This window comes from Chiloscyllium punctatum, chromosome 3 (assembly GCF_047496795.1).
Source record: "Chiloscyllium punctatum isolate Juve2018m chromosome 3, sChiPun1.3, whole genome shotgun sequence".
NCBI classification, from domain to species: Eukaryota; Metazoa; Chordata; class Chondrichthyes; order Orectolobiformes; family Hemiscylliidae; genus Chiloscyllium; species Chiloscyllium punctatum.
In genome coordinates this window covers 17,963,587-17,990,545 of record NC_092741.1, presented here as the reverse complement: position 1 = coordinate 17,990,545, position 26,959 = coordinate 17,963,587, and the positions used below count along the sequence as shown (strand labels likewise).

General features: G+C 44.1%; 1 protein-coding gene across 9 annotated transcripts in view; it reads right to left on the bottom strand.

Annotated features, from left to right (window-relative positions):
* Positions 1-26,959, bottom strand: part of disp1 (dispatched homolog 1 (Drosophila)) — a 360,881-nt gene that overhangs the window by 36,762 nt on the left and 297,160 nt on the right. For all 9 annotated transcript variants that reach the window (XM_072550729.1, XM_072550730.1, XM_072550732.1 and 6 more), the window contains one exon: positions 4,317-4,346. In XM_072550729.1, coding sequence (XP_072406830.1) covers positions 4,317-4,346 — 30 coding nt within the window. The remainder of the gene's footprint in view (positions 1-4,316; positions 4,347-26,959) is intronic.

Here is a 26,959-nt window from a genome sequence, read left to right as displayed (position 1 = left end):
CCCTCAAGACGCTGCCTGTCTTTTACCAGGATCTGATCACTGTCTGGAACATGGTCGAATCGCGTCGCGCCTACCCTCCGGCTGGAGTAGTGGCTGTCGTCAGGGAGCAGTTGCTCAGGAATCCACACCTCCGTACTCGCGGGTTCGAGTGGCTGTCGGAGGGGAGGGCCGTGGCGGCGAGGGCGACCAGGGTCGGGGACGTGCTCAGTGCCGGGGGCCTGGGCTGGACGCTGCCGCAGGACATAGCGAGCAGGGCAGCGGTAGACGTCCGGTACGTGGCCACCGCCATCCGACGCCTTAAAATGGTGGTGCTCGGACCTGACATAATCCACCAGTTGGAAGACGCTCAGGTGTGCGGTAGGATCCCGTCCGCGCTCACCCCAGCCTGGACGGAATTTCACATTGGCCCCAAGGTCCCGTACTTCCTGCAGGAGCCTGTACCCTACAACCTGAGCCGCCCCCAGAATTTTAATTTTGTTTCCTTACAGGGGGTAAAAAGGCAGGCCCTGTATAGACCGTCCACCTCTTCTCCCTCATCCACTGTCCTGGCGTGTCCATTTGCCACTGGGTGGTGGGGATCCCCAGTGGAGGGCTCTCTACCCAGGAGTCCTCCCCCTTTCTCTCAGGGATCTGGGGTGGAGGGTGCTGCACGCAGCAGTCCCCTGCAACCGCAGATTGCGGTGGTTCACTGACTCCCAGCCCAACTGCTTGTTCTGTGGAGTCCGTGGACCATGTATATATTGGGTGTGGGCGTTTGCACTCCCTTTTTGATTTTCTTTTAAAAACCTCCTCCTCTGCTTTTGGTTGCACTTCAGTCCCACGCTCCTGATCTTCGGGCACCCCGTACAGAGGAGAGAGGGTAAGTCTGAAGACCTCCTCGTGGGTCTGGCCAAACTGGCCATCAACAGGTCCAAACAGCAGGCCGTGGAGGGGGTAGTTAGGGCCGACTGCCTGCCCCTCTTCCGCGGTTACGTTAGAGCCCGGGTGTCCTTGGAGAAGGAGCATGCGGTATCTACCGCCACCCTGGAGTTGTTCAGGGAGAGGTGGGCGCCGCAGGGAGTGGAGTGCATTATTTCCCCCTCCAACTCTATTTTGATTTAATCCCTACCCTTCCCTTCACTGTTTTGATCACACAGCATTGCCCTTTGATGTGAAGGGCACGGCTTGTCACTGGCCACCCGGGTGTTTCCTTTCTTCCTGGTGGTGGAAACTGAATAAAGATTCATGCACCTCGTGTGTCTCACACCTGCACACACATGGGTGCTGGGGGGGAAAAAAAATAAACAGAAGGGTCAGGAAAAAAAAATGTGTGAAAGATTCTGCTCAAAAAAAATGGTGAGTGTCAGTGAGTGATATTCTGGTATCTGACTCTGAATGAGGCAGTGCTATAGTCAAGGTTCATGTGTAAATAAGGGGTGACTTGGGGATGGGATACAGGGGACAGAGTTCGATAATCAGGCCTGATCAAATTGAATTGTCAAGCAGGCTCAAAGAGCTAAATGGTCTACTCCAGCTTCTATTTTCTATGTTTAAGTCAACATAGACATCATCAAAAGCATTCACAGGAAGAACAATTATTATAAATGCTCAAAGATGCCAATTAATGTCAATAATTCACTTCAATGGTCAAAGCAGAGTTGTGTGCTGAGCAAATGCTTTTATTGGTCCTTTGTGGTGGATGATGACAGACAGCAATAGAGGAGGATCATTGGTCAACCGTGTCAAAGGCTGCAGAAAGGTCAAGGAGGACAATTAGGGCAAGTTTATCTTTGTCACAGTCCCATAGGATATTATTTTGGGTGCTCTGGCAGGAAATACAAAACCAGATTGGAGTGTTTCAAACAGGCATTCAAACATTCAATAGGGCTCCTAGTTGCAGTACGACACCCAGCACCTCCACCTCACCAAGATCGTCCTTTGCTGTCTCCAACCTGTCAAACCTGACCTCTCAACCCTCTTTGCTAGGGCTTGCCAATCTAGTCCCAGTGAAAACCCCACTTACTGTGCAGCCTCAGCATTGCTCTCCTCTGGGGACTGCCTATAGTCTTCGCAGTTCCAACACCCCCACCCCTGATTGGTGCTGCTGAGACCACAGAACTGCTCATTGGTTGGCACCTTTCCAAGGCAGGGATTTCTGTTTCTGAGGAACAGAAGTCTCATCTCTAGCCTATTAACAGCCACCTGACCTTTAAGTAACAGTGGTACAGGTTGTTACCCTTGGACAGGCACCTGATTGATTTCTTATGCTAGGGAGTGAGAATTACGTGCCCTCTTGGATCTAGCCCAGAAGTCCTGCTTTCCAAAAAAAGATAGCCATTGAGAAATAAGTTACAATGAACAGGAAAGACAAAACATCCAAATATACAAAAATAAATCCTTCCTCCACATTCAGAGTGTTGAAATGTAGATCAGCTTATTTGTTGTCAGAACCAGAGACTCTTCAACAGGCTCTTCCTTTTCCCAAACTCAACATACTTTGAAACCTCAAGTTTAATCAAATTTCCTCCTGGCTTTACACACCAGTGCTGCTACAGGACTTTGCTTTTAAACCAAATTTCTCACTTAAGATAGAGGCACCCCGTGTGGATTCATCTTGCTCAGCTGTCAATAGCAGATTTTTAATATTTATGACCACTCTCCAAGTTTCGATGAAAGATGTTAGCGTTGGAACCACAGTGTGTACCAGACTATTATTAGGTTAGGCATAAAGCTTGGCAAAGGTACAACTATTGGGTCTGAATCCTGTCGAGGATGGAATTTCCTTCAGACAGCATTTGGCTCTGTTTGGTATCAGTGGAATCCACCCAAGGAAGAAAGGTTGGCAGTCCTATTTTTAGTGCTTCTTCATGACTTGCACTTCCTAGCAGATGTTTGCAAACCCAACAAGCACAGACCACCGACTGTGCTCTTGGAGAAAGTTACATCAAGAAATGCAGGGCACCTTGAATGAGACAGTCACATATTGAATCAGCCCGAGTGTTTAAAAAGGAAGTGGTGAGGGTATTGAGGAATATGAAGGAGGCAGAAAAGTGGGATGCTAAAACATTGGTGAGTCAGGCTCAAAAAAACGGTTTATCTCACTTCTGGTTCTGTAGATCTGGGTAGCTAAGTTGGTTTAGGCAGTGAATAGCTGAGTTGTAATGAGTTTACAGATTCAATCGCTGTTTATGTTGAATTAAGCAATTTTGCAAAAGGGCGGTTTTGGAGGTGAGGGTTAAGGCGCCCACTGTGTGTTGTTGGTGTTGCTAGCAAGGTCAATATTTATCACTAATTGTTCTGATGGTGTCATGCTGAATTGCCTTCATAAATAGAACTGAGTAACTTGCTAAGCTATCTGAGAGCTGTGCTGTGGGACTGGAATCACAGCCAGAGTGGGAAAGGCTGTCGATCACCTTTCCTAAAGAACACTGGGTACTTGCAATAACCTGGTAGTCTCAAGGTGCCATTATTGATAACGTTTTTATTCTGGACTTATTTAACTAACTGAATGTAAAATTCCCGAGCAGGCACAGTGGCATTTGAACTCATGTCCCTGGATTATTAATACAGTAGTATAATCACTGTTGCCATACTCCCTACCATTATCCTTTTCTCTTGCAATTAAATGTGGGTGTCAAGGTAAAAGTAGATAGAATAAAGTCTTAAGTAAAATAAAAATGAATTGCTTTCATGCTTTTAGATACATTCTCTCAAATTATATGGACATCCTTTTGAATTTGCAGCTGTAATACGCTGTTAATGCTCTTCAGTACCTCCAAATTGCTATGCCCTGGGGACAGCAATTAATTGTGTAGTGTAATTATGATCTTTCTTCTCTGGATAGCTTTCATATTCTTTGTAGATACAAAACCGGAGCACGTTTGTTGGTTATCTGTGTCATCCAATAACCCCGACATTACAGCATTATACCAAAAATTCAACAAAACAAAACATTGCAGATGCTGGAAATCTAAAATAAAAACCAAGAACGCTGGAAATAATCAGCAGGTCAGATAGCTTCTGTAGCAAGAAATAAAAAGTTAACATTTCTGACTGAATTCCAGTTTCAATATTCCAGTTCTGATGAAAGATCACCAACTGTAAAATTCAAATATTTTTCTAACTCCAAAGATGCTGCCTGACATGCTGAGTACTTCCAACATATTCATTTACAGTGAATTGTGTAGCTGAATGTGATGATTTCTGAATTGCATCAGTTGATCAGATTCCCAGCGTACTGAGCAGTGCTCTGCACATGTGGCTGTGAAGGTCAGAATGGAGCTGCCCTGGGAAGGTCATGCACACAGGCAGCATTGCCAATATTTTAAACCACTCACCTTCGGGGAAATCGAAAAAGCCTGGGAGGTCTGAAAGGAAAACACAGAAAAAGGTCAAGTTTCATTCTCAAATTAAAAAGAGTGTTCCTTATTTTAAATTAAAGAAAAATTCACCCTTGGTCCTGTCCACAGTTAACCTCAGGTCTTTGAAAGCTAACATTAAAAACGAGCTGACAGGAAAGGCCAAGGGAACTATCTTTACAATCTTTCTTTCTCCCTGTGGAAAGTACTTGGATTCATTTGGCATCTCCCCTCTGTAAGCAAAGTCAACCATATTGCTCTAGTCAGACCAGGTAAGGGCAATAGATTTTGTTTTCCTTATAAAGGTTATAATGAACCAGATGGGCTTTCGTGACAATTGATGGTAGTTTCATGCCACTTTTACAATCCACTGATTGGCATCACATCCACCAGAGACACTCAGCAGCAACAATGCACACCATCAACAAGACATACTGCAAAGATTCTCCAAGGCTCCTTAGACAGCACCTTCCAAACCCACCACCATGACCATCTAAAAGGTCAAGGGTACGAGGTGGATGAAACCACCATCACCTGCTAGCTCCCCATCCTGACATGAAATGTACTTTGCTGTCACTCAGTCAAAATCCTAGAATTCCCTCCCTAACAGTATTGTGAATTTACCCACAACAAACGCACTGCAGTAATGCAAGACCATAAGATGTAGGAGGCAGAAGTAGGCCATTTGGATAATTAAGTTAGTACACACATTCAGTGAAATCATGGCTCATCTGGTAATCTTTAAGTCCATTTTCTTGTTCTATAACCCTTGATTCAAAAAGGGAGACAAAATATCAGGTAACTATATCAGATAGTGAAAGACTGGAGCGACTGGGCTTGTATACCCTTGAGTTTAGAAGACTGAGAGGGGATCTGATTGAGACATATAAGATTATTAAAGGATTGGACACTCTGGAGGCAGGAAACATGTTTCCGCTGATGGGTGAGTGCCGAACCAGAGGACATAGATTAAAATTACAGGATAGACCATTTAGGACAGAGATGAGGAGAAACTTCTTCACCCAGAGAGTGGTGGCTGTGTGGAATGCTCTGCCCCAGAGGGCAGAAGAGGCCCAGTCTCTGGATTCATTTAAGAAAGAGTTGGATAGAGCTCTCAAGGATAGTGGAATCAAGGGTTATGGAGATAAGGCAGGTACAGGATACCTCCCACTTACTCCAGACCAAAGGGGTAGCCATGGGCACATGTATGGGCCCCAGCCATGCCTGTCTCTTTGGTGGCTACATAGAACAGTTGATCTTCAGTAATTACACCGGCACCACTCCCCACCTCTTCCTCCGCTACATTGATGACTGCATTGGCGCCACCTCCTGCTCCCGCGAGGAGGTTGAGCAATTCATCAACTTCACCAACACATTCCACCCTGACCTTAAATTTACCTGGACCATCTCTGACACCTCCCTCCCTTTCCTGGACCTCTCCATCTCCATTAGTGACGACCAACTTGACACTGACATTTTTTACAAACCCACCGACTCCCATAGCTACCTGGATTACACCTCTTCCCACCCTATCTCTTGCAAAAATGCCATCCCGTATTCCCAATTCCTCCGCCTCCGCCGGATCTGCTCCCAGGAGGACCAGTTCCACCACAGAACATACCAGATGGCCTCCTTCTTTAGAGACTGCAATTTCTCTTCCCACGTGGTTAAAGATGCCCTCCAACGCATCTCGTCTACATCCCGCACCTCCGCTCTCAGAACCCACCCCTCCAACCGTAACAAGGACAGAACGCCCCTGGTGCTCACCTTCCACCCTACCAACCTTCGCATAAACCAAATCATCCGCCGACATTTCTGCCACCTCCAAACAGACCCCACTACCAGGGATATATTTCCCTCCCCAGCCCTTTCCGCATTCCGCAAAGTCCCTCCGTGACTACCTGGTCAGGTCCACGCCCCCAAACAACCCACCCTCCAATCCTGGCACTTTCCCCTGCCACCGCAGGAACTGTAAAACCTGCGCCCACACCTCCTCCCTCACCTCTACCCAAGGCCCTAAAGAAGCCTTCCACATCCATCAAAGTTTAACTTGCACATCCACTAATATCATTTATTGTATCCGTTGCTCCCGATGCGGTCTCCTCTACATTGGGGAGACTGGGCGCCTCCTAGCAGAGCGCTTTAGGGAACATCTCTGGGACACCCGCACCAATCAACCACACCGCCCCGTGGCCCAACATTTCAATTCCCCCTCCCACTCTGCCGAGGACATGGAGGTCCTGGACCTCCTTCACCGCCGCTCCCTCACCACCAGACGCCTGGAGGAAGAACGCCTCATCTTCCGCCTCAGAACACTTCAACCCCAGGGCATCAACGTGGACTTCAACAGTTTCCTCATTTCCCCTTCCCCCACCTCACCCTAGTTCTAAACTTCCAGCTCAGTAACTGTCCCCATGACTTGTCCGGACTTGTCCGACCTGCCTATCTTCTTTTCCACTTATCCACTCCACTCTCTCCTCCTTGACCTATCACCTTCATCCCCTCCCCCACTCAACCATTGTACTCTATGCTACTTTCTCCCCACCCCCACCCTCCTCTAGCTTATCTCTCCACGCTTCAGGCTCACTGCCTTTATTCCTGATGAAGGGCTTTTGCCCGAAACGTCGATTTCGAAGCTACTTGGATGCTGCCTGAACTGCTGTGCTCTTCCAGCACCACTAATCCAGAATCTGGTTTCCAGCATCTGCAGTCATTGTTTTTACCTTACTGATTGAGGATGATCAGCCATAATCATATTGAATGGTGGTGCAGGCTCGAAGGGCAGAATGGCCTACTCCTGCACCTATTTTCTATTGTCTATAGACAAGTTATTTGTCATAGGGGAAACATTAGGATTTATTAAAGGAAGAATTAGCAAAATATTTCAAAATACATTATAAAGTCATTTTAGCTTCATGAAGGGGAAATCATGCCTGAAAACTTATTACTGATTATAATCTGTTCATCTCAGGCCTGAATATACTGAATGGCCCACACTCCACAACTATCTGCAGTGAAGAATTCCACAGATTCACTATCCTCTCTGATTCAGGAGCAAAGACTGATATTCCTCTGTGCTGGAGCTTTCTACAGTCTTTCCCCACTTTAAAAAAAATCAGTTCTATTCATCCTTCTAAAGTGCATAAACTCACATTTCCCATATCATAGTCCAGATGCCTAGCGTTTGCCCATTCATTAACTTGTCTATATCCATCTGTAGATGTTTTGTGTTATCCCCACTACTTGCTTTCCCAGCTATGCTTGTTTCATCACAAACTTGCCCATAGTACATTCACTTCCATCATAAAAGTCATTACTAATATATATTCTAAAAAAAATTGTGCGCCCAGCACTTATCCCTGAAGAACTCCACGAATTACAGGTTACTATCTGGAAGATCAATTTTCTGTCTTCTCTTAGTTAGCCAATCTGCTACTCATAATATACTACCCCTAACACCACCGGCTCTTGTTAAGTAGTTTTATATGTAGTGCTTGTAGTGATTATTATGAGGACAGCCAGGTGGACCTCATAGAATAGGAATTCCCTGTTTGCAGCTTTTAATCTGGTTCAATCAGGGAGTCCTGATTGATAGAAATAAACAGTGTCAGAGATTCTGTTCATTCTGAGAGCTAGCTCTGAGGAAGTTGGATCAATGTCAAGGACGATCCAGGTGTAAATAAAGGGGAACTTGGTAATGGGATATCAGCCTCTGTGGAGTTATTTCAGTACCTTCTTGAACATCTTTTGGAAATCCAAATATATTACACCTACTGATTCCCTGTTATCTTTCCTGCTTGTTACTTCCTCAAAAAACTGACATAAATCTGTCAGGAACAATTTTCCTGTCATGAAAAAAATATTGACTCTGCTTGATTTTTTAAATGCATTTCTAAATGTTCTGCTAATATTTTCGATATAATTAATCTGAACAATTTCCTCATGACCAATATTAAGCTAACAGGTGCACAGTTATCTTTTCTTGTCTCTCTCCATTTCCAAATAAGGGTGTTACATTGGTAGTTTGAGAAGATAGCTCATCATTACCTTCACAAGGGAAACTAGCGGTGAGCAATAAATCCTGGCCTGGACAGTGGTGCCAACACTCCTTGAAAGAATTTTTAAAGTTGGTAATTGAATATAGATTCCACCACCTGATATGGTGGGATTTGAAGCAGTGTCCTGAGCCATTAGTCTAGACCTCTGGAATATTAGTCTGGAATATTGATTGTGGATACTGCATGACATACAAATCAGATTTGTTGCTCAACACTAGGGTCTCATGTGGCACCACAAATTATTACAATAACTTGCATATCTATAGCACATTTAACGTAGTGAAACATTCCAAGATTTTCTTTCACAGAAGTTATGATCAGATGGAAGTTGACACTGGATCTGTATATAATTATACAGGCTGTTAACATAAGACTGGTCAAAGAAGTGGGAACTTTTTAATGAAATGCTGATGACTTGATAGCCATGCCTTCAAATGAGAGGCGTTCTGGGCCACTCCAGAGGGCAGTTAAATGTAAACCACATGGCTGTAGGCCAGACTGGGTAAGGATGGCAGATTTCTTTTCCTAAACATCAGTTCTGTACTAGGTGGGTTTTTGTGGCAATAGACGGTGTTTCATGACACTTTTAGTGACACTATCTTTATATTCCAGATCGATAGTTCAACCCACTGATTGGTACCACATCCACCCCCTTATCCACCGACACTGAGTCACTGCATTCACCAAAGATCCTTAGACAGCACTTTCCTAACCCACAACCAATTCCATCCAGAAAGAGCAAAATGGAAACACCAGCCTTCTAAACCACTCACCATCCTGACTTGGAAACATATCGCTGCTCTTTCAGTGTCAGTAGGTCAAACATCTCAAACTCCCTTCCTAACAAGACTGCATGCCTACCTACGTCAAATAGACTGCAATGGTTCAAAAAGGTTTTTCACCACCACCTTCACGAGAGTAACTAGGGAAGGATGAGAAATACTGGCTCCTTGATGTGGTGGCATGGTGGTGTGATGTCATAAGAAGAGTTGGAAATGAGGAGAGAGGCAGAGAGTTTAAGGACGTAACTTCAGAACTATACGGTAACATAAGGAAAGTGAAGGTGGGGATACTTATTTACATATATTGGTATGGCTTAACCGATGAGGAGAAGTTGACAAGGTTGAACTAGGTGGAGACTGTGAATGGTGAGGAGTACATAAAGAGGTTTCAGGGTGATTAAGACAGTCAGGTCACTGCGAAAATGCAGGGCATTGCAGTATAAAATGGATCAGTGTGAGGTGGCTCACTCTGGAAGGAAAACAGAACGGCAGAATACTATTTACACAGTGACAGATTGGGAAATGTTAATCAACAGATTGAAGCACCATACCATACGAGGTTATGCTGATGGTACTGTGTTCATCACATACACACAGAAAGTCAACTATATGGCCCAGCTCACCCGATTGATTTACATAAGACAAACTTGTTACCCGAGGAATTAATGTGGTGAATCTTCACTGTGTTCCCTGTATGCCTCCCTATGTCTATTGTTACAACACGGGGTAAGTTCTCCTGTTTAATGTAAACCAGCAACACAGAAAAGATTTATCCTGAGTACCAATCTGTGAAAATTCGAGAGGTCAAGAACTATTTCAAGTAAATATTAACAACTTTATTTCTTAAAGTATAACAGAGAATAATTAACTAACAACTATTTACAACTTCTTCCTCGAGCCTATCCCTTCTCTAATAGTAGTCTGATAAAACTCCCGATTATAATTTACAAAACCACACTTCTTATCTCAAAACCAGGCAGCTTTCAGTTCTTCTCTGTATTTCAGTCTTTTCTTCTTTGGGATTCTGCTTCACAAGTTACTGAGCGATAAAGAGAGCTTTTTTTTGGGCAGTCTTTTTATGTGTGGGTGGCTTGGCAGTTCTCCTCTCAACTGTTCAATTTTCCCCCATCTTATACCCCCCCCCCCCAAAGCAACGGATTGCGTCATTGGCTTTTAATATTGTCAATATATGAAATTCAAACTGGATTGGAGTTTGGTATTTTTCGGTGTATAATTTAAACTGATTGACCGAATTCAAATCTGTTTTGTCGTTTCCAGGCAACTAGCTAATTGAGTTGTTTGACTTAAATGTTATATTATTTTTGCTCTATCAGCTAGTTATGTTGCTTTAAGCACTCTTAAAGGTGCAGTACACCCGCATCTTCATAACATCTGCCTCCTTAAGAGAAAAATGAACCATCATAATGAAAAGATGGCTTCATTCTTTTTTTTCTATTTTTTAAACACATTAATTTAACATACAGATAACTTCAACATAAGTTCACCTTAACTTCTTCCCATATACCTGTCCATATATAACATTAAGTAAATACAAATCTCATCTCAACTTCATCAGTTAAATCTGTGATAACATATCTGCGATTACATTCTTACAACCCACAACATGTATGATTTTTAAATTAGAAGTCTGTAACATAAGACCCCAAGAAATAGTCTCATATTCCTGTCTTTAAAGCATTCTAATAATGGAAGTGGATTGTGATCCGTGTACACAACCATCTCCAACACATTGTTAGCGACATAAACATTAAAATGTTATTAAGGCAGTACCAAACTCAATAGTTCCTTTTCACTTGTGGAATATTTTCTATGATGGATGTTCAGCTTCTTCAAAAAGTAACTAACTGGCAATTCAATCCCATCTTCATCTTCCTGTAGGAGTACACCTCCAACTCCAATGTCACTGGTGACTTTAAAAGGTTTTGAAAGGTTTGGTGTAGCTAAAACTGGTTTGGGGGTTAATATTGATTTCAAATGATCGAATGCCTCTTGGCATAGTTCTGTCCATCAAAACTTTGTGCTCTTCTTCAGCAAATCAGTTGAACACTGCTGAACTTTGGAACAAACTTCTAATAGACTCCGTTGAGTCCCAAGAATTGAAGCACCTCTTTCTTCGAGGCTGGTCATGGAAATTCCTTGATGGCCTTCATTTTGTGTTCTGTGGGGTCAATCTTCCATGACTGATGTTATGTACCAAGAACGTCACCTCTGCTTTTGCAAATTCAGTTTTATTTAAGTTTGTCACTAGTTTTGCTTCTCGTAGTCATTCAAAGTGCTCTGCCAACTGTCCAGTGTGATATTTCCAAGTCTTACTAAAGAGCACTACATCATCCAAACAGACTGCAATTTGTTAACCCAGCCACAACCATTCATGATTCTTTGGAATGTGGCAGGTGTGTTCTTCATTCCAAAGGGCATCACTTTAAACTGATATAGTCCATTTGGAGTAACCACGCATGAAGCCCAACTTGGTGATGTAACTGACTTGTCAGACTTTCTCGATTCAGTCCTCCAATCTAGGAATTGAATATGAGTCTGATTTTGTAACGGTGTTGATCTTCTGATAATCCACGCAGAAAATCGTTGAGTCCAGTCCGGTTTGGGAAGTAAGACGATCGGCGAACTCCACTCGCTCTGGCTTGGTTCGATAGTGTTGTTGTCGAGCATGGCTTCCACCTTCATCTTGACTTGTCTGGCTTTGAAGGGATTAAGCCTATATGGGTGTTTTTTTTTAATCAGAGCAGTATTCCCTACGTCTACCTCATGTACAATAGCATTAATCCTCTCCATTTGATTCTTACATATGTCCTCATAGTGCAGTAACAAATCTTTCAACTGCGTTCTATGCTCTTGAGACAGATAGCTTACTAACCTATCCCACTCCTCAAGGACTCATTCATTTTTTAATCTATCTTTCAATTGAATTGAATTGAATTTATTGTCACGTGTACCGAGGTACAGTGAAAAGCTTTGCCTTGTGAGCAATTCAGGCAGATCCCAGTGTTAAGTAGCATAGATAAGTAAATAATAGGTAAACAGCGGCAAAAACCAAAACACAGGTACAGGTGAATGTTAAGAATTTGAGAGTGCACTCAGTATAATAACAACAGTAGGGTAGAAATTGTTTCGAAACCGGCTGGTGTATGTGTTCAGGCTTCTGTACCTTCTCCCCGATGGTAGAGGTTGTAGAAAAACATTGCCGGGGTGGGATGGATCTTTGAAAATGCTGGCGGCCTTTTCTTGACAGCGGGCCTGGTAGGTGGATGCTGTAGCTGGGAGGTTGGCCTTTGTGATTGTCCGGGCCAAGTTCACCACTCTTTGTAATCGTCTCTGATTTTGAATGGTACAGTTGCCATACCAGGTAGTGATACATCCAGACAGAATGCTCACAATGGTGCACCTATAAAAGTTGGCAAGGCTATTCACCGTCATTCCAAATTTCCTCAGCTACCTGAGGAAGAAGAGACATTGTTGGGCTGTTGTAATCGGTGCATCCACATGAAGAGTCTAAGAAAGCTTGTTGTAATGACCACTCACAGGGTTTGACATTCTCCACTCATCCTGCTGAAAGTCAATAATGAGTTCCTTGGTTTTGCTGACATTAAGAACTAGATTGTTCTCAGTGCACCATTTTTCCAGGTCTTCCACTTCCCATCCGTAGTCTGTTTTGTCGCCATCTGAGATTCGACCGACTATAGTGGGGTCATCAGCGAACTTGTAAATGGCATTAGTCTGGTATTTGGTGATGTAGTCATGTGTATACAGCGAGTACAGTAGGGGGCTTAGTACACACCCCTGGGGGGCTCGAGTGTTGAGTGTTAGTAAAGATAAAATATTGTCCCCAATTTTCACTGATTGTGGCCTGTGGGTCAGGAAACTGAGGATCCAGTTGCAGAGAGTGGGGCTTAGTCCGAGATCACTAAGTTTAGTAATCAGTCTCGAGGGATAATAGTGTTGAAGGCTGAACTGTAGTCTTTGAGTAAGATTCTTATGGAACTGTTCTTGGTGTCAAGATGTTGTAGGGAGGAGTGAGGGGCGAGTGATATGGCATCTGGTGTGGATCTGTTGGTCCAATAGGCAAATTGGAGTGGGTCAAGAGTAGTGGGGAGGCTGGAGTTGGTTAATGCCATGACAAGCCTTTCAAAGCACTTCATGACCACCGGAGTTAGGGTCACTGAGACATAATGCATGAGTTTTTTTAGGCACAGGGATGATGTTGGCTCTCTTGAAACAGGCAGGGACAGTGACTTGCTGCAGGGAGAGTTTGAAGGTGTCAGAGAAGACCTCTGCCAGTTGATCTGCACATGCCCTCAGTGTATGGCCTGGTACTCCATCTGGTCCCATCGCTTTTCTTGGATTCACACAAAGGCACATCAAAATCCTCATCATCTGGATTTGATTCCTCAGTCTGTGGGACAGTAACCAAAACCTGTTTCTCCAGTTCTTTCTCTCTAGAATAATAGTTTCAACATGTTCACATGACATACTTGATGCTTTTTTTTTCTATCTGGTATCTTTACTACATAGTTCACCTGACAACTTTTTCTCAATTTGATAGGGACAACTAAACCTGGGTTTGAAGGAATCTCCTATCACTGGTAACAGCAGTAACAATGTCATCTCCTCGGGAAAACATCAGAGTCTCAGAGCTTTTATCTGCCACCTGCTTCATTCTACACTGTCCCCTCGTTGAGTTTTGTTTAGCTAACTCACCTACTCTATTTAGTCTCCCTCTCACCTCCGATACCTAATCAAGTGTGAGATCTCTGACTTTGGTCCTGTCAATTTTTCTTTAATTAATTTCAAAGGGCCTCTCACTTAACGACCTAATATTAACTCAAAGGGAGTGAACTGAGTAGATTTGTTTGGGGCGTCTCTAACGGCAAACAAAACAAGTGGATTACCTTTACCCCAATCATTCGGTAATCCCGACAGTACGCTCTCAACATGGTCTTCAAAGTCTGATGTCACCTTTCTAAATCTCCCTGGGATTCAGGATGATACGCTCTGGATTTAAAGTGCTGTATATCTAAGCTATCCATAACCTCTTTAAACAGCCTAGCAGTAACATTAGACCCTCAGTCCGACTGAATCTCTCTGAGTAGCCCATACTGTATGAAGAAAGCTACTACCTCTTCTATGCTTTTTGCCTTGAAACTCCATAATGGAATTGTCTCCAGAAATCTGGTAGACACATTCATTATGGTTAACAAGGACTGGTTCCCACTTCTTGTTCTCTGGAAGAAACCTATAAAATCAAATAACCCACGTCAAAGGTTTTTCAAATGTAGGAATTGGCAACAAAGCTGTTGGTTTTGTTACCGCCTGTAGCTTACCTACTATTTGGTATATCTGACATGCTTGGCAGAAGTTAACCATATCTTTGTGCATTCCAGGCCAGTAGAAATGTTTTTGTACCTTAGCCTGAGTCTTTTGTACCTGTAGGTGACCTCCTACAGGTAGTTCATGTGCTACCCATAACACCTCCTGGCTGTATGCTACCGGCAACACAATCTGGTGCACTTCGGCCCATTTCTCCTCTGCACTAACCTGCCGTGGTCTCCATTTCCGTCTTAGAATTCTACCTTTCAGAAAATAACTCTCCAGAATATTCTCTGTCTCCATTTCAGAGTACGCCTCCACAAATACATCTTTTATTGTCTTGTCTTGCTGTTGCAAGTCCCTTAGCCTTTCAGGACTAAACACTTCTGTCTGACCCTCTGCCTGTTCAGGTTTTAACTGCAGCATTATGTCAAACAAGTTTTCCACGAACTGAACCTCAACTCCTTCATCTTTCTCTTTATTTTTCACTTTGTGCTGTGACTTACGATAGTGGGATCGGGTTACCACACAGTCTGGGAAATTATCAGGATATTTCTGTTTTAACTCCTCAGTTTCTTGGTCTTCCTTGGGCTTCTCCACAACAAGGGGTGTCACTCCCACCTTGGATCTTGCCAACTCATTCCAAAGAGGGGAAAGGTATAAAAGAGCACTGCGCGGCAACTTTTTCACAAAGAGGGTGGTATGTGTATGGAATGAGCTGCCAGAGGAAGTGGTGGAGGCTGGTACAATTGCAACATTTAAGAGGCATTTGGATGGGTTTATGAATAAGAAGGGTTTGGAGGGATATGGGCCGGGTGCTGGCAGGTGGGACTAGATTGGGTTGGATTTCTGGTCGGCATGGACGGGTTGGACCGAAAGGTCTGTTTCCATGCTGTGCATCTCGATGACTCTACGAATCACTGGATCTCACACTCGGTCAATCACACCCACTGTAACTTCCCCAGTTTTGAGTTGGCACTCCAACTTGATCTTACATAGGAGAACGCTAAATTTCTGTCCATCTATCCCACAAATTACCACACTCTCGGGCAACAGATCAGAAAGAGTGCATATTCGTTCACCTCTTACTATCAGTGACTGGTTAGATCCTGTGTCTCTCAAAATTATAACTGTCTTGTCCTTCTCTCCCTGTTTTTTCTGACTAAACTTTACCCAGGGTGGTGAATTCTTTATAGAGATCAGGTACTAACTCCAAACCCAGTCCCTGCCTAGGCTGTGCACTCTCCTGCAGCTCCTCGGCTCTTCTTGGAGTTTCCTTTACTACCTTCACTAATGCCACTAGCTTAGCTTCTTTTATCACATCTTTAACGACCAGCACTGTGACTTTATGTATCCCACTTTGCCACAGTGGAAACACCTGAGGCCTTTCACCTCCTTTCCACTCTCTTGGGCTTCATTTTTATTCTGTGGTAAATTCTTACCACTATTTTCTACTCTTGGTTTCGCAGTGTAGGATCTCCCCTTCTCCCTAGTTCTCTCCCTCACAGGATGAAATTCTGGCCGGAAGCTGGTCTTTTGCACCAACCTGTCCTCACCTGCTAATTCTGCTGCCCTTCTCACTTCCTGAACTTTCTGTACCTCCTCTTACCATCTCCGGAAGTGAGTTTCTAAACTCCAGCAGAATAATCTCTCTTAGACCCTCACTGGTCTATTTTCAAAGCACGCACCCATTGATTAAAATGACTATGTTTAGTTCTTTCGAACTCAACGTAAGTCTGACCTGGTTCCTTCTATGTGTTTCTGAACCACTGTCTATGTGCTTCTGGTACCAATTTATAAGCACTTTAAACAGCCTGCTTAACTTCTTCATAATCTCTTGATACCTCATCTGACAGCATAGCAAATACCTCACTCACTCTGCCTACTAGTTTTGTCTGAACTAGCACTACCCGTAAATTCTCAGACTTCTTCATCTGCCTAGCCAATTTTTCAAATGAAATAAAGAACGCTTCAACACTTTCTCATCAAAATGTGGCAGAGTTTTGACCTATTTATAAATATCATTACCTTCTCTTTTAATCTCCATCCTGTTAACTTGACTTTGGTGAATAAGTCGCAACTTCTCAAGTTCAAATTCTCTCTCTTTTTGCTCAGCTAAGATCTTTCTCTCTCTTTCTTTTTCCTCTCTCTCTGTCCTCTCTATTTCCCCTTCTTCTCTCTCTCTCTTTGCTCAGCCAAGATTCTTGTCTCTCTCTCTTTTTCCTCTCTGTCCCATTCTTCCCTCTCTCTTTCCCTTTCTCTCCCTTTGTTTATCTTCTAACTCCATTTTCCTCAATTGTAATTTAAGTTTTTCTACCTCTACTGCACCTGTCTATTTCTCTTACACACTTAAGTGTTTGAATAACTCCCTTACAATTTCAGTGTTACTTCTGTCCTTGGTTAAACCCAAATCTAACTTATTTGTTAATTCTAAAGGTATGGCCTTTTTCTTTCCTTCTAAACTTTCTTGGCAAATTTGAGAACCATCTTCAAATCCCAGACCTCTTTAGCAATTTTAAGAGCCATTTCTCTCACTTTTCAGTTAATCAGCCACAAGTCACTGAAATTAAACAAATTGTCTCACCTACATTTTATTTAAAGATCTGGGACACTAACCTGCAAATGTTTAAATCTGCTAGGAAATCTATTCAAATCTGTCAAAACCAGTTCAAATCCTGACGATGAACCCCAAACTGTGATGACACAGGGGAAACTCTCCTGCCTAATTTAAAGCAGCAACACAGGAAAGGTTTATCCCATGCAGCAATCTGTGAAAATTCGATTGGCCAAGAATTATTTCAAGTAAAAATTAACAACCTTATTTTGTGATGTATAACAGAGAATAATTAACTAACAACTATTTACAACTCCTCCATCTAGGCAAAAGTGAGGACTGCAGATGCTGGAAACCAGAGTTTAGATTAGAGTGGTGCTGGAAAAGCACAGCAAGATGCTGCCTGAGCTGCTGTGTTTTCCAGCACCATTCTAATCTAAGCTCCTTCATCTAACCTATCTTTTACCTTCCCTTCTATACTAATCTGATAAAACTCCCAATTACGATTTACAAAACTATACATCTTATCTCAAAACCAGGAAGCTTTCAGCCCTTCTCTGTCTTTCGGTCTTTTCTTTTTGGGGATTCTGTTTCACAGGTTACTGATCAATAAAGGTACTTTTAAGAGAACTATTTTTCGGGCAGTCTGTTTACATGTTGGTGGCTTAGTGGTTCTCCTCTCAACTGTTCAATTTTCCCTGGTCTTATACCCCCAAAACATCAGATTGTGTCATTGACTTTTAAGATTGTCAAGATACTAAATTCAAACTGGATTGGAGTTTGGTATTTTTGGGGGTATAATTTAAGCTAATTGGCCTAATTAGAATCTGTTTTGTCATTTCCAGGCAACCAGTTAATTGAGTTGTTCAACCAAATGGTACATCTTTTTTTTCAGAACACTTGGTTCTGTCAGATAGTTCTATTGCTTTTAACTCTCTTAAAATACAGTCACATCTTCAGAACACTATTCTTAGGTAGGAAGATACACATTACACTCAGCACTAAGGCCCTATACAGACTTGCTTGCTGCTGTACTCAAGCCCTCTTACAATGAAGGACAACATGCCAGCTGTTTTCCAAATTGCTTTTAATGACTGATGTACAAGGTAATCAAACCATTAAAGTTTTACTGCACAGAAAGAGGTCCTTTGGCCCATCATGTACCAGTCAGTCATCAAGTACTTATCTGCTCTAGACCCATTTTCTAGCACTTGGATACAAGAACTCTGAAACAGAATTACACGTTACTGGAAAACTTCAGCAAGTCTGGCAAAATCTGTGAGGAGAAAGCAGAGTTAATACTCCTAAAGGAACTACCCCTTACCCTCAGACTATAATTCCTGGTCATCAAGAACGTCCTTTCCACATTGATCCTATCTAATCCTGTTAGAATTTTATAAGAAATACCCCTCATTCTTCTAAACTCCAGTGAATACTGTCCTAACCAATGTGGTCTCTCCTGTCATTCCAGGAATGAAACTGTAAACTTTGCACTCCTTTAATAGGCAGAACACATCACTGATGATCGACAGTAGCCTGATGGGTAGTAATTAGTGGTTTTGTCCTGCTTTCTGTGTACAGGACACACCTGGGCAATTTTTCATATTGTCAAGGAGATACCAGTGCTGTAGCTGTACCGAACAGCCTGGTTAGGGGAGCAACAAACTTTGGAACAAACATTTTCAGTATTATTTCTGGAATGTTTTGAGTCTCGTAACCTTTGCATTATCAAGTGCCTCCAACTGTTCCTTGATATCACATGAAGTGAATCGATTTGGCTGAAGACTTGAGAGATGACCACTGGAGGAGGCCGAGATGGATCACCCACTCGGCACTTCTGTCAGAAGATTGCTGCGAATGCTTCAGCCTTGTCTTTTGCCCTGATGTGCTGGGTTCTTCCACCATTGAGGATGGAGATATTTGTGGAGCCTCCTCCTCCAGTGAGTTGCTTAATTATCCACCACTATTCACAACTAGATATGGCAGGACTGTACAGCTTAGGTCTGAAGTAGACCAGAATTTGCTCAGTTCTGAAAAAGAGTCACTTGACCCGAAACATTAATCCTATTTTCTCTCCTCAGACCAACTGAGTCTTTCCAACAATTTCTGTTTGAGCTTCTGATTTCCAGGATACACAGTTCTTTGGTTTTTCTCCAGACATTACTTGGATGTCTTGATTACTAGGTCAGAGGTATTGCCACTACGTCACTGCCACCCAGATGCAACCAACTATGAAATGGACTGACATGCTGCCCTGGAATCCAGGTGTTAGGAAGATGGAGTGATGGTAGTGGGCTGGGGGTCAGGGGGAGGGGCTGGGGGGGGGGGGGTGACTGAATATTATCAAAGCAGAGGATAGTTGTTTCCTCACCAATAAGGAAGTGAAAGGGTGTGAGGACCACATAGGACAGTTGTGCCAGATCAAATAGTGAAGCAGGTTTGAGGGACTGAAAAGCTTATTCTTGCTCTGCATTTGTATGTTTCATGACTTTTAGCTATTCTTGGCATCTCATGTAAGGGCAAAATCACAAATATAAAATCTTGAGGGGCATAAATGGGGTCTTATCCCTAAGGATAAGATCTCCTAAGTATGCAAGCACTCATTACGTAGAAGTGGCTCTGGCAGCTTTGCAGAAAGGAAGATGGTTACATAGCCGAGGATATCCTGTCTAAAGAGATAGTCGGAATACTCAGAGCTAGATGAACATTAGATGGCTGAAACTCTGGTTCGACGATACTTCCAAACACACTAGCCTAATAGCCCAAAATATTTTCACACGTAGGAGATATTAGCCAAACACTGTGAGTAATAGGAATATTACCAGGCCTGGCATGTGCCCCTATGATGATCAATGCAGCAGGATGCCAGCAGACATCAACACTGGAAACAACTTCCCACAGTGACACCTAGTGACCTTCTCACACGCTGCAGTGATGGAACTGCTTCCGATAGATCCGTTCCTTCAGCCAACAGCGGAAGTGAACTGTGTGAAGCTATTGCATTGCCAATGGATTTGCTGCTGACCAACGCTCCAGATATGAAACAAGCAATTTCTGTCCTTGAAGTAACCCAGATTTCTGGATCAGGCTTTATCTTTCTGAATGGCAGAGGTTTGTTCTTGGCAGTGTGCTTGCTGCTGACACCAAGTAATTTCTTCTTGTTGTGGAGTGACCTTACAGAGATTCATAAAATCATGAGGGGCATAAATAGGGTCGATAGACAAGGTACTTTCCCTGGGATGGGGGAGTCCAGAACTAGAGGGCAAACATTTAGGGTGAGAGGGGAAAAATATAAAAGGGCTCTAAGGGGCAACCTTTTCACGCAGAGGATAGTGTGTGTGTGGAACAAGCTGCCAGAGAAAGCGGTGGAGATTGGTACAATTACATTTAAAAGGCATCCGGATGGGTACTTGAATAGGAAGGGTTTAGAGGGATATGAGTCAAATAGCAGCCAATGGGACCAGATTAAGTTAGGATATCTGGCCGGCATGGACAAGTTGGACTGAAGGGTCTGTTTCCGTGCTGTATGACTGTATGACCATGTCCTGAATCTTTGGACACTGGCCTAGCTTTTAGGGAGTTGACACAGCTCATCTCCCCTGATATTTTAGTCACCTGAGGAGATGATGGAGTGGTGCTAATGGAAGTTGGTGACATTTAAATTTAATGACATTGGGTGAGAAGCTCAGGAGAATATGTTCTCTAAGTTCAGATGAGGGGTTAGTTAACCTGATGGTGTGTGTTACAAGTGTTGTAGCTCCTTTTATGGCTTATGTTGGATGTTTGGCAGATGTGTGACATATAGTGCATCATGGTACTATACTAGCAGCTGCAATGAAGTGAGACACAGATTGCACATGACACACACCCCACCACCAGTGCAGTAGATCATTCATCCTCTTGTATTGTTAGAGCCAGGATCTCATGAGATGGCACATGTGCTGATATTCACAGCCACCTCTGTCCAGCTGCCTTCACCAATCAGGATGAGCTCTTGTTGTCATCCACAGAGAAAATACTCGATTGACTGATTGATTTATTGTTGCCACATGCAGCGAGACACAGTGGATGGTGTTGTACAGGCAGATTGTAATATACAAAGTGCATTAGGAAGCAGAATAAAGTGCAGAGTACAGTGTGACAGCCACAGAAAAGGTGCAAAGAAAGAGAGAGATCAGGATTAACACATGAGAGGTTATAGTGTGTTTTAAGAAGATGTGTAGCTCAGGTTGAGGTTGTGGATCTAAGTTTGTTCGTTAAGCTGGAAGGGACAATTTCAGATGTTTCGTCATCATACTAGGTAACATTGTCAGTGAGCCTCCGGTGAAGTACTGGTGTTATGTCCTGCTGTCTACGTATGTGTTTTGGGTTTCCTTGGGTTGGTCATGTCATTTCCGGTTCTTTTTCTCAAGGGGTGGTAGATGGGGTCCAAATCCACGTGTTTGTTGATAGAGTTCCAGTTGGAATGCCATGCTTCTGGGAATTCTCGTGCATGTCTCTTTTGGCTTGTCCTAGAATGGATGTGTTGTCCCAGTCAAAGTGGTTTCCTTCCTCACCTGTTTGTAAGGATACTAGTGATAATGGGTCACGTCTTTTTGTGGCTAGTTGATGTTCATGTATCCTGGTGGCTAGTTTTCTGCCTGTTTGTCCAATGTGGTGTTTGTTACAGTACATGCAAGATATTTTGTAAATGACGTTTGTTTTGTTTGTTGTCTGTATTGGGTCTTTTAAATTCATTAGCTGCTGTTTTAGTGTGTTGGTGGGCTACCATAATGCCAAGGGGTCAGAGTAGTCTGGCAGTAATTTCTTAGATGTCTTTGACGTAGGGGAGAGTGGCTAGGGTTTCTGGGGGAGTTTTGTCTGCTTGTTTGGGTTTGTTGCTGAAAACTCGGCAGACCATGTTCATTGGGTATCCGTTCTTTTTAAATACGCTGTATAGCTGGTTTTCCTCTGCTCTTTGCAGTTCCTCTGTGCTACAATGTGTGGTAGCTTGTGAAATAATGTTCTAATGGAGCTTTGTTTGTGTGTGTTGGGATGGTGTCAGAATTTACAGGATATCTCCAGAAACAGAAAAGATTGGAAACCATTGTCTTATGCAGCCTTGACATTTTGATTAGGTTTTCTCTATACCGTTCTCAGTGCTATTTGCCAACCCTCCTCTCGCATGCCATGTTAAACATAAACAAAAATAAAGACGGTGAAAATAAGCTGTGAGGAAAAACCTGTAAGTAACATCAGGATGGAGAGCAAGAGATTATTTAAATATATGAAAAGAGAGAAGCCATAGTGAACATAGGTCCCTTAGAGGACGAGGCTGGGGAAATAATAATGAGGAAATCAGAGTGGCCCAGGAGTTGAATAAATACTTTGCATCAGTCTTCACAATAGAAGGCACGAGTAACATTGCAAAATTGCTGAATATTCAAGAGGCAAATGCAGGTGTGGAAATACACATATAAGACCTATCACGAGAAAAAAATGTGCCAGGGAATCAAATGGGGCTGATGAGATCCACACTCAGATATTAAAGGATACAGCTACAGAGTTAGTGGATGCACTGGCAGTAATCTTCCAGAAACCCTTAGACTCTGGAAAGTCTCAGATGTTTGGAAAACTGCTATTGTAGCACCTTTACTTGAAAAGGGAAGGAGACAGAAAGCAGGTAACTATCAGCCAGTTAGCTTAATCTCTGTAACTGGGAAACGTTGAGTCCATGATAATGTCTGCAATGGCAGAGCTTTTAGCAATATAAACTATGATCAAGCAATGGTTTCATGAAGGAGAAATCATATTTACTAGAATTTGGTGAGGAGGTAACAAGTGGGTTCGATCAAGGGTAAGCAATGGATGCAATGTATTTCAATTTTCAGAAGGTGTTTGATAAGGTGCCACACATTAGGCTACTTAATAAGATGAGCCCATAATGTTGGAGGTAATATATTCATGAGGATAAAGGATTGGCCAACTTATGGAAGACAGAGGTTTGGGATTTGGGAGCATTTTCAGGATGGCACCCTGCAACTAATGTTGTGCCACAGGGATCAGGGACAATTATTTACAATAGATTAACGACTTGGATGTGAAAAGTAAATGTATTCTCGCCAAGTTTGTGGATGACACAAAAATAGGTGGGAAGGCAAGTCGTGAAGATGACACAGAGAGTATGCAGAGGGAATAGAGACAGGTTAAGCCAGTGGGTAAAAGCTTGGAATATAATGTGAGAAAATGTGAGGTTATGCACTTTGACAGGAAGGTTAGAGGAGCTGAATATTATGTAAATGGAGAAAGACTGTAGAAAGTTGCAGCACAGAGGGATTTGAGAATCCTAGTTAATGAATCTCAAAAATCTAGCATGCAAATTCAGCAAGTTAAAAAAGGAATGCAAATGAAATGTTGGCTTTTATTTCAAAGGGAATAGAGTATAAAAGTAGGGAGGCTTTTAATCAGAGTGGCACAGGAGTTGAATAAATACTTTGCATCAGTCTTCACAATAGAAGGCACTTGTCAGACTACAGCTGAAATAGTATGACCACTTTTGATCCTTTTATCTAAGAAGAAATACACTGATATTGGAGGCAGTCCAGAGAAGGTTCATTAGGCTGATACCACATATGGAGGACTGTCTTAAGAGGAGAAATTGTAGATTAGGCCTGAACTCATTAGAGTATAGAAGACTGAGGCAGTCTTATTGAAACATACGAGATTCCCAGGGCCGAGATCTATGAGCTGAGGTTATAATCTCAGAATAATAATCACACTTTTAAGACAGAGATGAGGAGGAATTTCTTATTCTTTACCACAGAGGCTAAGTAAGTTCAAGGCTGAGATAGATATTTAATCACAAGGGATAGGGAAAAGGCAGAAACATGGAGTTGAGGATTATCAGATAAGTCATGATCTCATTGAATGGCAGAGTAGACTTGTTGGGTGAAATGCCCTATGGCTTATAGTTTTACATCATAAAAATGGAAAGAAATTAGTGCCTATAGCCATATTATTGTCCTCTGGTGATAGTATCTGAGGAGAGGAGAGTGGATTTACCTATCACCTGATCTTTGGTACAATAGTGCATGACTGGCACATGCTTAGACAGCAGCTGTGCCTGCTCACTCTAGTGCCATTTACCCACTTGTTCACACTAATCAATCACTGCCTCTCACTTGCTCATTATTGCATAGCTGAGAACAGCTCTGTTAGTTAAACATCCCCTTTGAAGTGATTGCCAAGTTTCATAGTATTCAGAAGCTATGTTTTGAAACATAAAACACAGGATGGAGGAAAAGTGCCTGAGGAGATTTGATAGCTGTACTCATACAGTCCATCCCCCTCCCAGAACCACTTAAATTTCATGAATTGTAAGGATAATGGACTGCGTTTGATTTCAGAAAATAAATGCTTCCTAAAATTCCTGTTTGTGGTAACAGTTAAGACGCTAACAGACTACGAGGCTGAGACATTGCTCGCACAGGTCTCTGGGGTCAATCCAGTGATGGCGTGGTATTTAGGAATCATCCTTTTTGGTTTTAGAAAGAATTCACTGACTTTTTGCACATTGTATCCTTTCGCTGGCAAGGATTCTGAATCTGTGCTTGCAGTCACTTTCAAACACAGTAGAATGATGTGTATAAATTGATAACAGGTTCCTAGATTACAACAGTGCGTACAACTCAAAAAAGTACTAAATTGGATGCTATGAGTTTAGGAAAATCTTGAGTGTGCCTTCCCATCTCGCTATTAAAGAAAACGGTTACTCTCTTCATATTGAATGCAAAATATTTCAGCACTGCCTCGACCACCTTGCTCCTTTTAAGGTTTAGCACACACAGGATGGGTTCAATAGTCTTGCTCTGTTCTATAAACCTCTTTCTAATAGTTGCTTCCATCTTGAGTTGGCTTAATGTTTATGTCACTGCATCTTGGGTCCTGAGCACTAATCGCTTCAAGAGTTAACAAGCCTTGGAAGATTTTTAAGCACATTCTCTATTGTGTTATTACTATACATTAAATAAATGATAAATACATGCACACATTATTCTGCTGAGTGAGTACAATACACTGACACCTTGCTTCAGCAGTAGTCTATATGCTACAAATGATCTTCTACAATCAATAGACCATCAGGCAACAAATATTAGAAATAAGCCTTAAATTGAGGCATAGGATTAAAGAGCACTGCATCCACTTACTTGCTGTGTTGGTGCCTATCTCATTCTTCATCGCTTGTTACAACCAGGTGTGGAGGCTGTTGGAAGGTGTGTGCAGGGGCGGGACTGTGTGTGAGGGGGCAGGACCGTGTGAGGGGCGGTACTGAGTGTGAGGGGGCAGGACTGAGTGAGGGGGCAGAACTGAGTGAGGGGGCAGGACTGTGTGAGGGGGCAGGACTGAGTGTGAGGGGGCAGGACTGAGTGTGAGGGGGCAGGACTGAGTGAGGGGGCAGGACTGTGTGAGGAGCGGGACTGAGTGTGAGGGGGCAGGACTGTGTGAGGGGGCAGGACTGTGTGAGGGGGCAGGACTGTGTGAGGAGCGGGACTGAGTGTGAGGGGGCAGGACTGTGTGAGGGGGCAGGACTGAGTGTGAGGGGGTGGGACTGTGTGAGGGGGCAGGACTGTCAATGAGGGGGCAGGACTGTGTGAGGGCGGGACTGAGTGTGAGGGGGTGGGACTGTGTGAGGGGGCAGGACTGTCAATGAGGGGGCAGGACTGTGTGAGGGGCGGGACTGAGTGTGAGGGGGTGGGACTGTGTGAGGGGGTGGGACTGTGTGTGAGGGGGCAGGACTGAGTGAGGGGGCAGGACTGTGTGAGGGGGCAGGACTGTGTGAGGGGGCAGGACTGAGTGTGAGGGGGCAGGACTGTGTGAGGGGGCAGGACTGTGTGAGGGGGCAGGACTGTGAGAGGGGCAGGACTGTGTGAGGGGGCAGGACTGAGTGTGAGGGGGCAGGACTGTGTGAGGGGGCAGGACTGTGTGAGGGGGCAGGACTGTGAGAGGGGCAGGACTGTGTGAGGGGGCAGGACTGTGTGAGGGGGCAGGACTGAGTGTGAGGGGGCAGGACTGAGTGAGGAGCGGGACTGAGTGAGGGGGCAGGACTGAGTGAGGGGGCAGGACTGTGTGAGGAGCGGGACTGAGTGAGGAGCGGGACTCAGTGTGAGGGGGCAGGACTGAGTGAGGGGGCAGGACTGTGTGAGGGGGCAGGACTGAGTGTGAGGGGGTGGGACTGTGTGAGGGGGCAGGACTGTGTGAGGGGGCAGGACTGTGTGAGGAGCGGGACTGAGTGTGAGGGGGCAGGACTGTGTGAGGGGGCAGGACTGTGTGAGGGGGCAGGACTGAGTGTGAGGGGGTGGGACTGTGTGAGGGGGCAGGACTGTCAATGAGGGGGCAGGACTGAGTGTGAGGGGGTGGGACTGTGTGAGGGGGTGGGACTGAGTGAGGGGGCAGGACTGAGTGAGGGGGCAGGACTGAGTGAGGGGGCAGGACTGTGTGAGGGGGCAGGACTGTGAGAGGGGCAGGACTGAGTGAGGGGGCAGGACTGAGTGTGAGGGGGCAGGACTGTGTGAGGGGGCAGGACTGTGTGAGGGGGCAGGACTGAGTGAGGGGGCAGGACTGAGTGAGGGGGCAGGACTGTGTGTGGGGGCAGGACTGTGTGAGGGGGCAGGACTGAGTGTGAGGGGGCAGGACTGAGTGTGAGGGGGCAGGACTGAGTGAGGGGGCAGGACTGTGTGAGGGGGCAGGACTGAGTGAGGGGGCAGGACTGAGTGAGGGGGCAGGACTGAGTGAGAGGGCAGGACTGTGTGAGGGGCAGGACTGTGTGAGGGGGCAGGACTGAGTGTGAGGGGGCAGGACTGAGTGTGAGGGGGCAGGACTGAGTGTGAGGGGGCAGGACTGAGTGAG